The 17,223-nt window shown below is 40.7% G+C and overlaps 1 protein-coding gene across 2 annotated transcripts; it reads right to left on the reverse strand.

Annotated features, from left to right (window-relative positions):
* Positions 1–12,159: 12,159 nt before the first annotated feature.
* On the reverse strand, positions 12,160–13,238 carry LOC128103314 (prostate and testis expressed protein 13-like). Of its 2 annotated transcripts, XM_052727585.1 has the most exons (4): positions 13,187–13,238; positions 13,052–13,075; positions 12,614–12,754; positions 12,160–12,353 (listed from the first exon to the last, which is right to left on the reverse strand). In XM_052727585.1, the coding sequence occupies exons 1-4, from the start codon at positions 13,236–13,238 to the stop codon at positions 12,160–12,162; spliced, it is 411 nt and encodes a 136-aa protein (XP_052583545.1). The 2 variants fall into 2 exon arrangements, with proteins under 2 accessions (XP_052583545.1, XP_052583550.1); XM_052727590.1 differs by lacking the exon at positions 13,052–13,075.
* Positions 13,239–17,223: the final 3,985 nt, after the last annotated feature.

Raw genomic sequence — 17,223 nt, forward strand, 5'->3', positions numbered from 1 at the left:
AAAATGTTTTAATAACTTAGAAAATTTTTCTTTTTTGTTATGACTGTAAGACATGTCGGCTCCTGGCAGTACCAATCTACTTCAGAGAAAACATGGGCACTGAAGAAACTGCATATGGAGTTAACTTTCATTGTGGCAAAAGTTAGCCACTGGACAACAAAGTATCCTCGAATCAACTGCTGACAAACAGGACAGACAGGACATGAAACAAAAGAATACCGATTCTTGCCAAAAACAAGTGTGGTTATGGCTTTATCAAAAGGCATCTTCTGAGTCCAGGACAATATGGCACCCTCCCTGAAGTGGCCTTTGCATCCGGAAAAGGTACAGTGCCCTTTTCTTCGAAGGCAGCTGAACAGGCAGTGGGATGATGGCTTCTGATGTGCAATGGAACAGCAGCTGAAACAGTTATTCTTGAAGAGTAACTAAGCTCACGCCTCTCAATAGTAGACTGGCATTTGATAGAGGGATGTGGAGAAGAACGGGATGCTGAGATGAAGCCACACACACATATACACAGCCAAGAAGAATGGACAGCTGAATTAAAAAACCATCAACAATTTCCAGAATTTAAAATCCTGAATCATGACATGACACTAGTGGAATTCAGGTGTTTCTGGTACATGGACAGCCCTCACCCAATGTGAGGTTGAACTGTTGACCTTGTGTACATCCTACTTCACAAATGAGTCTGTCAGATACGCTAAGCCTATAGGCTGAAGATGATGCCCCAGCACTGCGGAGAAACCTCAGGTGACTATCCAGGCAGGGGGCTGTTTCTGTCAACTCACAATTTTTTTTGGAAGCTGCTTGCATGCACTTCCTGTTTTTATTTTTTATTAGGTAATATTATTTTCCTTCTTGGATCTCTGAAGGGTTTGAAGATGACCTGTAGCTAGAGTTTTCCTGCCTGGCCCACAGTCAGGACAAATCTCTCTCACCCGCCAGTCCCACAGCTGCTCAAACCCGACCAAGTAAACACAGAGACTTATATTGGTTACAAACTGTATGGCCGTGGCAGGCTTCTTGCTAACTGTTCTTATAGCTTAAATTAATCTATTCCTATTAATCTATACCTTGCCACATGGCTCATGGCTTACCGGCATCTTTACATGCTGTTTCTCATCATGGCGGCTGGCAGTGTCTCTCTGACTCAGCCTTCCACTTCCCAGCTTTATTCTCCTCCTTGGCCCGCCTACACTTCCTGCCTAGTCAATGGCCAAACAGTGTTTTATTTATTGACTAATCAGCAACACATTTGCCATACAGAACATCCCACAGCAATGACCTGTCTATCTAAAATATATCTGCTCAATCTTGAAAACATACCTAATATGACTACAAGTTCTATTATAATGTTTAACTACTAACTTTCATTTCTTTATATCCTAATAGTTGGTAATAATAACATTCAAGGATCAGAAAATTGCATTGCATTGTTAAATGAACGGTATAAGTACAATTAGAAATATACATATAGCATTTTTTAACAATATCAATTTCAATATATATAATTTGTATATAATATGAAACAATCCAATCCAATGTAAAGTATTTAAATCTAGTAATTGTCTTTTCCTTTCTTTTTCTTTTTAAAACAAGAACCTTAAATCTAATCTCCTTTCCTTAGCCCTTTTACTAACCCTTGACAACAACTTGTAACCAACCCCCCTAAACAATGAAAATTATCCCAGACCCAAAAACCATTAAAAGATCAAAAAACCACCCTCCCCACACCACCTCTTTGAGAATGTGGGTGTCTTATTCTTAAAATTGCTTCCTGCTGGGTATGGGCGAAGGTATCTTTATCCTGAAAAGAAAAATTTTAGGTTAATTGTCGAATTCTAGGAAAGGTAACTATATCCTTCGTTATCCAGTCTGTGTATAATGCCAAAATTCAGGGTTTATCTCAAATCCTTATTCAAGTAGTCTTTGAGACTGGATCATCTCAGCTAGCTCTCTCAAAATTGCTCTGAGCACTTTATAGTTCAAAGCTGATCTGTAGATGATGTTTGTCAGCTTAGTGATATTATTATTGTCCACGTGGAATTATTGTTGTTGTGGGGCCCCATCTTCTTCCTGGAGACATCAGTTGATGTTAGGCCTGACCGTGAGTTCCTACAGAAAACTGGCGCACACAAAAACATATACATGCAGCTAATTGAAGCCTTTTTTCTTTCTAGAATTAGTTAGTACTCTATATGATCATTCATATCTTAACAAAGTTTAAAATGTATATATTAATCTTGTAAATTTTGTTATAAAATTCATACTTTAAGAAAAGTTTAAAGAATCAGAATAGAATCAAAGAGTTGAGATTAGTAATAGAATAGTCCCTTAAATAATTTGGTTTTTCTCCTGTCCCATAGCAGAAGATGGCTCTTTTCTTCTGGCATGATACAGGGAGTTTGCATTTTCCTTTTAACAACATGCTTGAGTTTAAAGAAGGAGAGAGCCATTCTCCAACTCCAAAGTCAGCTTTAAATTTTAATTGAATTGGGACCATTAGAAGACCAATAATGTTAAATTTCTTTAGAGAAGAACAGAAACAAACATTTAGGAAGACTTATAAAATTTTTTATGTAGGAAGTTACTATCAATACAATGTTCTAATCTTCCCTGAATAGGACTCCTATAATAATCTTGTGGGAGAAACTTACAGGCACAAACTAAATATATATCATGAGGGAGGTAAGGGTTCCTGCAAAATTTAGCCATATGAATCAAGTAATAAACACACCTTGTCTAGCCTGATTGTTTTGTCCAGTACTGGGTAAAAGGAAACAAGTAATGAGAATTTTTTTACATCCTTAGTAATAGAACTACAGTAAATATTCTGTGAGGAGCTTGGACTCTGAGGATTCTATGGTAATGCTGGATCCCAGCTTTTTCCGATACTGGAGGGAGGTTTACTCCTAAACATCTCACAAATAATGTGTTTGCCAAGGACTTTACAGCAGCCATGATCATGTTTTCTTGAGATACATAAAGGTCAACTGTAAAGAGAGGGAAAAACAATCCCCCTTGTCACAGTCTCCCATGGCCTCAACAGCCAGTTTTGGAAACCCATCCTTTCCTACCATCTGGCCACTTTTTAAAAATTATTATTGAAAATAGATTCTTCTCTCCTTCATTACATCCCAACCACAGTTTCACCTCCCTCCACTCCTTCTAGCTCTCCCCTACCTCTCCTCTCCCCCAGATGCATTCCCTATAAGCATTGCAGCTCAGATGGAAAGGTATTCTGGAAGCTGGAAGCCAAGGAGTACCACAAAGTCACACCACATAACAAACCTCACACAAGAGATTTATTAGGAGGAAAAAACCCAGGAGAATGGTTGCCTCTGCTTAAGACAGAAACAGCAGCAAACTGAACAGAATAGAGTGCTTAGATAGAGCTTCTTGGGAAGGGGATGGAACTTTTCAGGGTGCAGCTTTCCAGGGTGGAGATTGGTGTGATTTCTTGTCCAGAGACTGGGCTTTTTGCTCTTCAGGCTTGGGCCAGGGTCCAGCAGTTAGTGCAGTTAGAGCATTATGTGAGTGGAACCTGGCAGTTAGGTCCTTGGGTGAGGGGCCTGGCCAGTCCAGTGTCTCCAGGGGCTTATACTCCCCCTCTATTTCCCTTCAGAAAGGAGCAGGCCTCCAAGAGACAGCAGCCAGACAGGACAAAACAAGATACAATAAGACAAGGCACATCACCAGGACTTACCCCAATATGGGGAGGACAGAAACACCATCCCCAGCATCAACAGAGCAAACATCCTGCAACCCTGGTCTTCAGCAGCTGCCTGTGGGAGGTACTGGCTCTTTTCTCACTTGAGAGCAGTGGTTGACCTGTCCTTGGGCTGTTCATCTGAATTACATCGTCATTAATTTTCCAGGACAGACAGTACCTCTCAGTTCCAGGATCAAGTCATTGTGTCTGACTCCCTCAGGACACACCCCTAGATCCTAAACATAAAGTTGTGACCTCCCTGATTCACCACACCTGCTCCTGTTTCTGGGCTGCAGGTCTTGACAAATCCTGGAGTCGGTCTTTAGAGCTCCCTTTGTCCCATCCTTAAAGGAGAGTGGCAGCAAACCTCAGCCATTCTACCTGCTGGCTTCCCTGCAGCTGCGGACATTTCTGTTTCCACTGCCCTTGCCGTGATCTGAGCCATCTTTATCTCGACTGACCAATAACTTCATGGTTTGGCTTCCTTGCCTCTACTCTTGCCCCTTCATGGTGATTTCTCCAGGTAGAAGCCAGAGAACCATTTATAAGTCACAGGTGCTATGCTGCCCATCCAAACCCTCCAATGACTTCTCAGCATATTTAGAAAAAAATCCAATACTCTTTGAGCTGACAGCATTTCCTGGGTAATCTGTGTAACAGCTGCCTCTCCAATGTCTTTCCCAGCCATATTGGCCTTGCTGATTTAGGTCCCGACTCAGATGCCCCCAGACAGATACAGCAGCATTACCTCAGGAGTTCGTGGAAAACAGCACCTCCAGTTTCCCCCCTGTCTCACCTCCTGGCCTTGCATATCTGTTTCTTCATGTTTGGACTCCTTCTCTAGGACAAAGCAAGAGCGTTGTTTTATTTAATGTGACATACCATGCAGCTGGGGGCTTTGGATATAGAAACCATCTGATAAATATTTGTGAGATGAATGAATGATAGTCTTCCCACATCTACGTTTGACTTCATCCTGTCTATTCTCTGAAGAACAATCAGGTTTATCATAATTTTAAAACTATTAATGAAGTTACAAAAATTAAGTGCTTTCTACTTTCTAGCTAGGATCCAAAAATCATAGATTAGCAGACATTTTTACATTTAAAAGTTAAATAACTATTTATTATAATACCTACATAGAAAAACCAATGAAAGCCAGATTTTATATACTATCTCTTGGACCTTCTTGATTGTAAAATAATTGTTTAATTTCAGAAAACAAAGTAGAATGAGTTGAGTTTCAGGTGAGTGACTATCCTTCAATACACAGGTAAAACTATAGAGAGCCGCAGGTAAAACTATAGGGAGCCGGCATGGGACTGACCCAGACCCTCTGCACATATGTGACAGTTGTGTAGCCTGCTCTTCTTGTGGGACTCTTAAGAGTGGGAGCAGGGACTGTCTTTACTGGCTTTTGGGACTCTATTCCTCACACTGGGTTGCATTGCCCAGCCTTAATACAAGGCGAGATGCTTAGTCTTACTACAACTTGATGGGCCATGCTTTGTCATTATCAATTGGAGGCCTAGCCTTTTCTGAACAGAAACAGAGGAGGAGTGGATGGTGGGCCAAGGGGAGGTGGAGGGAGGAGAAACTGTGGTCAAGCTGTAATACACACACACACACACACACACACACACACACACACACACACACACACACAGTCACACACAAATACATATATATATATATATATATATATGTAAAATAAATCTCTCACAGATATGGACATAGGCAAAAAATAAATTTTATATTCTATAAAGAGGGGGAAATACTATCTACAGCAAAGCACAAATAAGAAATATCTTTTAAAAAAATTCTAACTCATTCATGGACTAGGAGCTAATCTCCCCAGTAATCAAAGAAATTCAGGCATGGTGGTATACTCCTACAATCCCAGCATTTGGTCCCTACATGCAAAGGTATTCTGCCTCAACTCCCTTCTGAGAACTGTCATCTCAGAAATCCTTTGGAAAATGGTGATCAATCTCCTTATAACTTTTCTTTCAGTTTCGGGCTACAGTCTGCCTAAAATGGCCTCAAAGCTTCCTAACATTTTTATCACTTAGAGAGAAAGTCTTAGATTCCCTGTGGTAGAAACTGGCTAGAATCTCCATGTCACAAAGAGTTTAGTCTGGAATTGTATCCCAGAAGGCATAAAGTGCAGGGAGATTTAAAATACAAGATTTATGTGAGAGTAAAGTGATTATGTCAGCCAACGGCCTCAAAAATAGCAAAAGCCAGGAGAGGCATAACTGCACACAGCTCCAAGAAAATGAGCCTTGCATAGCTTGTTGCTGCTGCTAGGATTCCTTGGACTGTAAAAATAAAGTAAAACCAAAGAAAACACTAAGGACTGTATATTCTGAATTCGATAAAGCAATTCCAAGAAAGAATTTAATGATGAAGTAATTAAGAGAAAAATTGTGTGAGATTATAATTATTGAGTATGTATTATACCTGTAGTGCTCAAAGTGGGGGAAAATATAATGAAAACCAAAACACAAAGTAGGGTTACAACTATTTATAAGTTTATAAATAAGACTTTTTCTGTACTTAAGAAGTTGGGACATCTTTTTTCTACTTTGAAGAGAATTTGCTTCTAGCCTTTTAAAAGCTTTCAGGTAATAAGATTTGTCTTTAAGGTATTTTTGAGACAGTGTAGACTTGGAAGATAAATTTTTTCCAAAGAATAATTTCTTGAGTCCTTTTATTTTGTATGGAGGCTAAGTTTGCATACATCTTCAGGGGTATTATTAGCAAAGATCAGAAGGTATTTAGTCTTGGCAAAGAATGTGAGTAACATCAACTGTCTACAGTATTGCTACATATACTATCACTTACATTCATCCAAGACATTCACATGCTACACAATCTTACATGGAGAAGTAAGCGATGGGTCTAAGGATGTTGCCTAAGTTTTAGGTGACGGACCCCAAATGCTATGCCTTATCATCACACCATGTATAGGGCAAGTTCCCAGGCACAATATGACAACAGTAACTTCTTTGGTTTGGGGATATTCACACCAACACTTGTTAATATACAAGTTAATTTAGTAAGAGGTTCGAGGTTATTGATTAAGGCAAAAAACAAAGCTCCCATATCGGGAAGAAAATTAACATTCTTGCCTGTCATGTCAAGGTACCTTGATGGCTGTCCTGGTTGGCTTTTTTTTTTTTTTTCAGTTTGATGAAAACTGAGCTGATCTGGGAAGAGGAATGTCAAATGGAAAAACTCCTCCATTAGGTTTCCTGTGGGCAAGTCAGTAAAGCATTTTCCTGATTGATGATTGATGGGCAAGGACCAAACTCACTGTGGCCCACTTGTGTAGGTGGTATTGGTGGAATTTCTCTGAGGGACTTGGTCTGCAATCTGCTAGGGAAAAGATTCTCAGGGTTCAGGTCATCACTGGGTTTGTTCTTTGGTCTGTTAATCATTTCCTCTGTATTGAGACTATGAGACTGTACATGTTTATTCTTGTTATCGAAAACCCCCAAATAGAAATACAAAAACTAGTTGAATATCTGGGATTTCCATGGGTCCTTTTGTCTAGAGCAGATGAATGATGAAATATGTTCCTGGCAAAAATCTGACCCCAGCAAAAGTAACTTTAATTGTAGCAAACTTAGTTATGCATATACCATCTTTAAGTTTTATTTTCCAGAGACTTTTAAGAATTTACTCAGTACTTTTGTAACATGATTAAGCTTCTGGTTGTTCTCATTTTCTCCTGCCTCCATTCTTTAAACAGTCCTTTACTTGAGACCAGATTACTATCTAAAATTCTATCTCATATAAAACAGTTTCATTGAATTTAAACTTTTAAAACACTAATATATTTCATATCTATGGCTAACTTTTTAAATGTGTTTTTTAGTTGGTGCTTCTTTTCTGTCTTGTCTTTAGGAAACATCTCTTGTTCATTTGTTTGTTTGAAAGGATAGTTTATTTGTCCAATATAGCAAATAGGTGCAAATATTGTCATGACAAATATAAAGAAATATTCAAATGTACACGAAATATTAATTTCGTCTAAATTAGAAAATATACTTTGAATTTGCAAGATAATTCTCTTCTTCAGTTATTACACATTTCAATAAAATAAAAGGGTAATAGATTAAGTGGAACTCAGCTTGTGAATTTTTAAAGTAAAACTGTACCTCTATTAATCCATACCAGTTAAATATTATAATTAAAATTTTCAGTAAGTGCAAAGGAGGTGAAACATTGAGTTCTTTTTTTTTTTTTTTTGCTTAACCAGTCAAAAGAAAAAAAAATAGTTTTTACAAATACAGCAGGCACACTGCTGGACTGACATTTTATTCTCAAATTGTGCTAAATGGTCCTCTTTAGTATGGCGCATTTTATCTATGATGTGGCTTAATGTCAAGGTAGGTCACTATTTGTTACAGAAACACACAGATACTGCTTTGTTTTGAAGCTGGGCATATGTCCACACACAAAGAGAGGCGTTCTTGGGAAGAATATTCGAGAAGCAGCCTTGGATGCACTGGGTAATATGAGGCTGTCCGTGATGAGGTGCTGGGTGGAAGTGAAGAAACAAATATGTTAGGTTTTCATCTAATCCCATGACCCCACAATGACAGCAGTAGTTGTGTAGACTGAAAATGAAAACCACATTTTAGTTGTTTCACCAGGCTATTACAAGCTGGTGGGCATGAGAAACTGGCATGACTTGAAAAGAAGAGAGGTTCCTAAACTAGTTGCAGCACTGTTGACCAGATGAACTTTGAGAGCTCCAGGCTCACCAGCACGTTGTACAGACCCAAAACATAACCATTTCCAACTTTAACTCTCCCACCTGCCACATTCCAATAACAGAGACCTCAAAGAAGCTGGTTTTTTTATTCAAGAAAATTTTTATTCATTTTCCACAGATCCAACCACAGATCCCCCATTTATCCCTCCTCCCGCTCCCCCCTCCCAACAACAGCCTTCTCCCTGACCCACACCCATCCAGCAAAGTACATTCAGTTGAGGCGGGACCAAGCCCTCCACCCTGCATCAAAGCTGAACAAGGCAGGCATCTCACCATAGGTAATGGGCTCCAGAAAGCCAGCACATGCAGCAGGGATGGATCCTGACCCCACTGCCAGGGGCCCCTCAAACAGACCTAGTTATACACTGTCTCCTATATACAGAGGGCCTAATCCAGTCGCGTGCGGGTTCCACAGCTCTTGGTCTAAAGTTCATGAGTTTTATGAAGCCGTTCTTTTTAAAAAACAAGATATCCAAAGGGGTTCAATTATTTTAAGTGTAAATTGTTCCTTTAAGTCAGTTGGGAAATAATGACCCTCAAACACACATGCACATAAAAACAAAGATCGAAGAGTCTAGTTAAAAGAAGAGAATGCAAAGCCCCACACAATGAGAGCCAGTTCTTATATAAGACAAGCACAAACACTAAGGCAAGAGATGAGGTTGATTTTCTACATATCGGGCTCATAAGCATTGAGAAGTCTGACAACATCACACATCACCCAAGGTATAGCAAGCTGGAGTGCACATGCTATTGGTGAGCATCTAAACTGCTAAGTTCTGTTCATAAAAATGAAGGTGACTTGAAATCACTCACGTCTTTCTTTAAAAACATGCTTTTATTCTTTAGAATTTGTGGCATGTATATAATGTGATTTGATCAAATCCACCCTCTAGTCTCTCTCTCCAACCTCTATCTGATATGTCCCTCCACCCCCACATTTCCCTCCTAACTTCATTTACTCTTTTTTTTTTTTTTTAAAAAAAAAAACTACTGAGTTCAGTTAATGATGTTGATATGTGCATGGGGATAGGGACACCCACTGGAGCCTGGACAACCTGCCAGATCCATATTCCCAAAGAAAACTGATATTCCCTTGCTCAGCAGTCATCAATTACCAATACTTCCTCAGCTAGGGATAGGACTACACAAGTCCCTTCTCCATCCATAGTGGAAATCTGAATGGCTTGATGTAGGTTTTGTGAATACACCACAGCCACAATGAATTTGTTCCCAACACCTATGTGGTAGTTCACAACCACCTGTAAATATAGTTCCAGATGATGTGATGCCCTCTTCTGGTGTATATGATGCATATAAACTCATTCAGGCAAACACACATAAACATGAAATACATGAATAAATGAATAGATTTTTTTCTACAAGGTAGTTATTTACAAAGTGGCTTATTATTATGTCTACTAACAACACATAGTGGTAGATTTTCCTTTATGGCTTATGACTTACTGAGTCATGGGTTCTCAGCCCAGGTAATAGTACCAGGCAGTGTTCCATCTTTCAGGGTAGGTCTTAAAATGCACTCAAAGTGATTGGCTACCCCATGCCATTTAAAACTCTTGTACCAGTAGGCATATCTCTGTACCATATGGCATATCCATACCAGCTATTATTGTATCTCTTGGAGTCCACAGCTGAGCAAAATTGTTGATGATTTCTCTCTCCCAGCATTGTGTAAAACACTTTCCAGCCCCAGGAAAGCTAGCCATAGGGAGGAAGCCTCCAGCTGAGCATCAGCTTGATTTCTCTGCGTTCTGTGACCAAAGTGTGCAGTGTCTTCAATAATAATACGGTGATACCATCAGGTCTGAGTGGTGGGTTGAGAGCAATGGAAATACCCTGTGTTGTTTGGGGGTCTGAGGTCTACTTTTAAGTTAATCAGTAAATAAACATATTTTATTTGATTTCTAAGCTTTTATGTCTGTTTACCCAAATGAAGCCATATTCTTTCTTGTGTTAATAATACTTCGGGACTAGAGTTCTATGTTATTCAGAATGACAGGACTGCTATGGTCTTGAGATGTCACTACCATGACTGTCCCTGAATAATCCTGCTTGATTTTCCATTGAGAATTTCCCACTATTTTATAAATAAATGAAGACATGGGTGTTCTGTGGAGTTTTATCATCCAGACACTAGTGCTACCAATGCTGGCCGAATAATATACCTGATATGCCTGAAGTACACACACACACACACACACACACACACACACACACAGGCACACACACAGGTGCACACAAAATCTTTTATCTAAGATTTAGATAAAATCACGTTTGTCATAACCACTGTATATGCCCCTTCCTTATAAACCAAATCATTGGAATCCACTTGTCTTGCTAGCATATAGGATTTATTTCAGCCAGTAAATCCCCAATAAATTGCATTGTGGGCATTTGTGGATCTATCTTTTTTTTTTTTGTTTTGTTTTGTTTTGTTTTTTCAAGACAGGGTTTCTCTGTGTAGCTTTGTGCCTTTCCTGGAACTCACTCTGTAGACCAGGCTGGCCTTGAACTCACAGAGATTCACCCGCCTCTGCCTCCCAAGTGCTGGGATTAAAGGTGTGTGCCACCACAGCCCGGCCTATTTTTCTGTCTAAGGATATTGTGATATCAGTTCCTATAAATTAGGACCCAGTTTTCTGAAATGATTTCTAACATGTTTGTCTTCCCTGTGTGATCAGTAGTTTTGGCACTGCAGGTCCATCATCAGTCCAGAGATGTTTAGAGACTTCAATCCAGAGCCACCACATTTGCTCAGGACCTGGCCTTTTTGACCACTCCCTCTACATCTTGCTTGGTTTTTGTCATTTGTAAAATGTTTTGAGATGTCACTACCATGACTGTCCCTGAATAATCCTGCTTGATTTTCCATTAGACCAAAATGGCGGAAGAGGCAACATGAGAGTCAGAATCTCATGGAAATCTAAGACAGGGTCAGAGTTCAGGAAGGCAGACCTGGAGGACCACATGGAGGAATATGACTCTGCTCTGCCAAAGGCTGATGGTCTTCAGTTCACGCTCAGCTGTGTGTGGCTGTCCACTCCTGCTCTGTCTCCCTCGGGGTCTCTCTCTCCTCCTGCTGTCACTCACCCTCATCACATCTACTTCCTGTTTCTTCTCTAGTTTGAACCTTTCCCTTAGTTTCTCTTTGAACATGATTTTTGCTTGCTGGGATCATTGGGAATCATTTCATCTTGAGACCTTCCTGCCAGTATCTCTATTCTGTTCACATGAACTAATTAGCCACACCCCAGTGGAGGAATCTGCCATATTTTCCACCTGAAGTTAAACTCTAATCTCTATCTTATTATTGTAAGATTTGGACAAATCCTCTCTTACTGACACTTCAAGTGTTTTGAAAGTTATTTTTAGATTTACATATGTTATTCTACTTACATAAATATAACGTGGTAGAAACGAATAAGATCACAATGATGAAACCAAAGAGGACACGACTGCTCTATCTGAGATAATACTGCTTTTCTCTTTCTTGTTAGTTGAAACACAAACACCCAGAAGACTGGATTTGCATGGGAATAGTTACTGGCATAGAGAGAAATATGGGGCTTGGTTTTTATAAGTGCCAAGACTACAGAGACACAGGCTGTTTAAATTTTATTCAAGATATTTTTTATTGTCAGTCATTCAACTCTCTCTGCACCTTTTGATCCTCAAAATACAATGACGACATATCTAAGCGATTGGTGCCATCATTACAGTAGCTCCTGTCAGTACAGCAAAATGTTTCTCTCAGAAGGTCATGGTATATTTGAAACATTCCACTTGCACAAGGTTTACAGGACAGTTTTGAATATCGAAAAATGTGTGCCCCTAAGGAAAGAAAAGCAAATATCATCACCATGCCTCCCTCCAGAACCTTTTCAGTTTTCCAAAGAATAGTGTGAACCCAAGTCTGCTGCTGCATCTCATCTATGTAACTCTAGCCATAGTCAGGAAAAAGATGCCTGTCTTTCAACCAAACATACCTATGCTCTTGTCTGTGGGATCCCAGGTCCCTCGGCACCTTAACTCCAGAAATCATGAGTACTATTGGTGACATTTTTGTGTGTGTCTGTCAAAGACTCGCTTACCTGTTAAAATGTCATAAAAATAAAAGTTTTCTGTGGCACAGGTCCTGTTGAACCACAACATGTTGAACTTCCAGCATCTTTTCATGCCATCAAGGCATTTGTTTCCATCAAAGTTAGAACATAGATTACATATTCTAATCACTAAAGGAGAGGGAGGTTTGAGAGGTTAGAGCTACGGACAAGAACTACTTTATAAAGCCAAGATTGTACAAACCCATGAGAGGAAGTTTGGCACTCTTGCTCCCCTTAGATTTTATTAATGACAGCAGTGATCTCCTCCAAGAATCGTCCCACCCATCCATAAATCAAAACTAGAGAAAGAAGATTCTGGAGTAGGGAGCGAGGAGTGGACAGGGACAGTGTGGAAAGAGCTGAAGAATTCTTCCTCTCATGGTAGTATGATCTTTTTCCAAGAAATGCAAACCAAATATACTGTACATGGGATTGTCAGCGCTCTTTCTCCTGGGAAGAGAAGGAAAATTCACCTTAAATCACTTCACAGCAGCCCCATAGCCAAGTACAGTTACTTCTTCCTCTTGTACTCCATCACTCTCCTCTCTCTTCAGGCTTTACCTGTGTCGGTGAGGAGAATTATGGATAGAGCCAAAAAAAGCATTTGAAACATGCTGGAGCCTCCTTCTGACAAGGCCCCACCAGGAGGTTCCAGCTATATTTATTCCTATCATCTGCCCTCAGGCATCCCACTAGAATCAAAGAATCATAAATTTAAGGTCAAACCAACTGAATATTCTCTATAACGTTCCAAGTGAGGGTACACGCTGTCTATGTTTATATTCCTCCAACCACTTTGAACTCAGCCTACACAGACACCCCGTGTCATTTTATTAGATCAATCAAAAGATTCATAAGACACCAGTTCATACTGGAACAGAATCTCTTGTCTCTTAATTTTGTTTGTGTTGATTTGTAACCTGGATGAAACATACCTTAACTTTGTATCTACATGGCATCCTTTCAGTTTGATAAGCCCAAGGTAACAAAGCATTTGTGAGTGACTTAATCAGTCCCGTTCAGAGACCACAGTCTTCCTGACTTGCCTGTGCACTACATCTACCAAATCCTTATTTCCTTCAGAGTATGACAACAGGACCTGAGTCTAACACTTCATCTGTGGTCTGACTGCTCAGCTTCTCTCTGAGCGGGTAGAACAGTCTTGGGAAAAGAGACAAGAGACGGAAGGAAAGATGATGTCAGCCTTTTACGAGCTGAAATTATTAATCTTTTTCCGAGGAAGACCAAGATGGTAATGACAGTGGCAGAGACTAACACCTAAAGGGAGCTATGACTGAATTGGTGTGTGGAACGTAAGTTAGAGAGTTCCAGGATGTTACAGTTTCTAGACGCTGCCTTTTCAGTACCAGCTGCCGCCTACTCAGTGAAGCCACAAATACCCAGATGAAAGAGCACGACTCTGAGCACCTTTCTTTCTGCCTCCTTGCAGAGTGCCTAAGTCGGTTTATGAGCCCATAGCTTATCTCATTTGTGTTCATTTTGTTCCTTGCCCCCTCTAGATGCTGGTTTCATGTGTTGAAGTCCCCCACTTTCTCTTCCGTGTCTAGACTCATGCCCTGAACATATTAGATCATCGGGATCATGGCAGACAGACAAACAGCATGACTGGATACAGGCAACCCAGGAGGTGTCAGAGAATGAACCAAAGGTGTTCATACTGACTGACAGTCCCTAATTACAAGTTTGCAGAATCAAATTGCTGGTCTTAAGTTTACAAATTCTTGTCATTACAGAGCAGATAGACAGTAGACATCACAGGTTTTTCTGTGGTGGGGAGAGAGTGAATAGAGGACCCACTTATCTGACAAGGTTCCCAGAATATGATCCATGTACCTACCATCCATTGCAATCCCTCATGTCATGCTGGCTAGGAAGGTACCCCACCACACCCACAGTTAGGACTGAAGCCCAGATTTCTTGCCTGCCTACTCTGTGCCTCCATGGCTCAAAAGGTGAAAAGAACCATTACAGGTATAAGCAATCTCTGAGGTAGTTGTCAGGACTTAGAAACTTGTACATGGGTGATGAGGAAACACATATTTAACAATGCCTTGTTCAGCTTTAGACATTCTCTACTATGTTTCTCACTTATGTATTTGAATTCTCTCACAGTATTGTGGGTTAGAAATGACCAACCTAGTCTTACTGATGAAGACAAAAGGGGTGTTAGAGATGAAATGGTTTTTCAAGATAACAAAGGTGCACATCTGTCTGATTTAGCTGGATGTTATCTTTCCAGTCCAGCTCTACCTTTCCAGTCTAGAGTCATGTTCCCAGAGTTGAAACACTGGATGGCTTCTACTCTAGAGATGTCACAACAATGGTGAGTGAGAGACAATGGAAAGGCTTTCTCTGCCAAGTAAAGGTGAGTTTCTCTCTGCCTGGCAGAGACAAAAGTTACTAGCAGATCCCACTGAGACTCACTCGAAGGCTCCATGAACCTGGCTGGCCTTTTGATTTTACATGCCATTGTAAGAAAGAGTTTCCATTCTGGTTTGAGTACCTTTTTCATGGGTTTCACATCCAAAACATGTGACACTCAGCACAGCCCAGAGGATTCATGCTAAGATCATCAAGCTCATTCCTCCCAGTAAAAGACCCCTTGTCCCAGCCCAGAAAGATGTCATGGGTATCCAGTGATTAAATACCTTGATGGAAGACCTAGCTCCAACCAACCCTGGTCTTCTATAGTTTTTCTGGACAACTTGGAATATTTTTTTCTCAGAATAAGAGTAATAGAAAATTTAGAACTATACCCAAATTGTTAAGAAATAAATGAAAATCACCTTTACATCTCTAATTCTAAGAAATGATATACCATCTTTCCATCCAGTATTATTTCTGTACATATATCACAAGTTTATGTAAACAAGCACCATCATGAGTGATATATTAATAAATGTGTGGTTCTAATTTTTGCACTTAATATATTACTGAATTATTTATCCCCTTAAATCTCTATCCCTTCTAGAAGGTGAGATCTACAATTAAGCAAGCGATGAATGAACCAGTAGTGAGAGGAACCCCGTGAAGGACTGATGCACAGGCCTGCCCTTGAGACCATTCACTTTAGCCAGGTTTGTTTGGACCATAGACAGTCCTGTGATACCTGAAGACCCCTCTCCCTCCCATGGAGAGGAAGACTTTGTATCCAACCTGCCCAACCAACCCCTATTATCAGACCTTCCGGAATCATGCTGGCCTTTCCTTGAGTCTTCTCCTAAGCTTGGAAAGTAAAGTATAACCTTCTCACCTCTGACACTGGCTCTGACCCAAAGCCTTGTCATCCCTCACTGCTCTTTCTTAGACAAGGTGTTGTATGACAAACTATTCTGTCCTGCTCTCCTCCTACCCAGAGACTCCCCTCACTCATTCCCTCTGCTGCCAAGGGAGGGTTGAGTGGTAGATGTGAAGCCTGATTAGGCTTTTCTGTGTTTACCTCTGTAGGGAAGCAGGGGAAAATAAACTAAGGATAATGTCCCCCAAAGAAAGTGCTCTGCACTCAGTAAAAACAGGGAGGAGACCTGAAGAGTAGAACCACAGTGGCACACCAGTGTGCCAGAGAGGAGGTGACATGGCAGAGCCTCCACACAGATGGAAAAAGGAAACAAGTGTCCGGACAGTCCCAGTCCTTCTCCATGGCATCTAACCTGTCTCACTCCCAAGTTGCGAGGCAAATGGAACCGGGGCACTTAGCTCTCTTTACCTCCTCAGACCCAAGTGTCCTCTGGCAGCCTACAATTACCGTAGGACATTATTCCACCTTCTGGATCCCAGCAAGCAGCCCATCACCCTCCATTTCCTCATGTCCCATCAACAAAGGATAGCCTCCTGCCGGAGTCCATGGAACCCTTCCCTAATCACTCTCTAAACATGCTAGTCTTGGGCAGTGTAAAGGTATCATGGGTAGTAACATTTTGTCATATGTGTGTTAGGACTAAAAGCCATAGAGTTTAACATCTATTTTACACATGAGAAATAGGAGTCAGTTAAAATGTCACCAAAACATGAAAGCAAGGAGAGACATTGTCTGTGTCTGTGACCTCTTGGTTATCAGGCCCGGAATATAAATTTGGCTTTAGGTAGGGATTTTGAGACTCCTCTATTCACAGGTCATCTCTGTCACATCCCTGGCATAGTGCCCTCACCTACTGACTTGAAAACAGAATTCAGGGAAGCACAAACCCTCAATAATTAACTTCCTCAGGAAGATTTCTCTGCAGGCTTCTTCCATGCCCTCGCCTGCATCTTTGCCTAGACTGAGACCGCAGGATCTCGGTGTGCCAGGGCGAGAGGCTTTGCCCCGAGTCCACTCTCACAGACTGTCTTAACACATAACTGTTTTGCCTTCCAAGCTCTCCGTGTGGTTGCAGTCACCATACTTGGAGAGTTCATGGACAGTTCTCCATCTACTATTCCAGCTTCAGTTACAATAAGTCTTCCTCACACTCTTCCCACAGAAGGATGTTCAGTCAGGCCAGAGCAGAGGGAATGGGAAGAAACCCACAGTGTGGCTTCTGACTACCTCTCCTGCCCAAGAAAATCTAGATACAATATTTGTAAGAATAGCTGTACAG

Source organism: Peromyscus californicus, unplaced genomic scaffold (assembly GCF_007827085.1).
Source record: "Peromyscus californicus insignis strain IS unplaced genomic scaffold, ASM782708v3 Scaffold_11__1_contigs__length_118956290, whole genome shotgun sequence".
Lineage (NCBI taxonomy): Eukaryota > Metazoa > Chordata > Mammalia > Rodentia > Cricetidae > Peromyscus > Peromyscus californicus.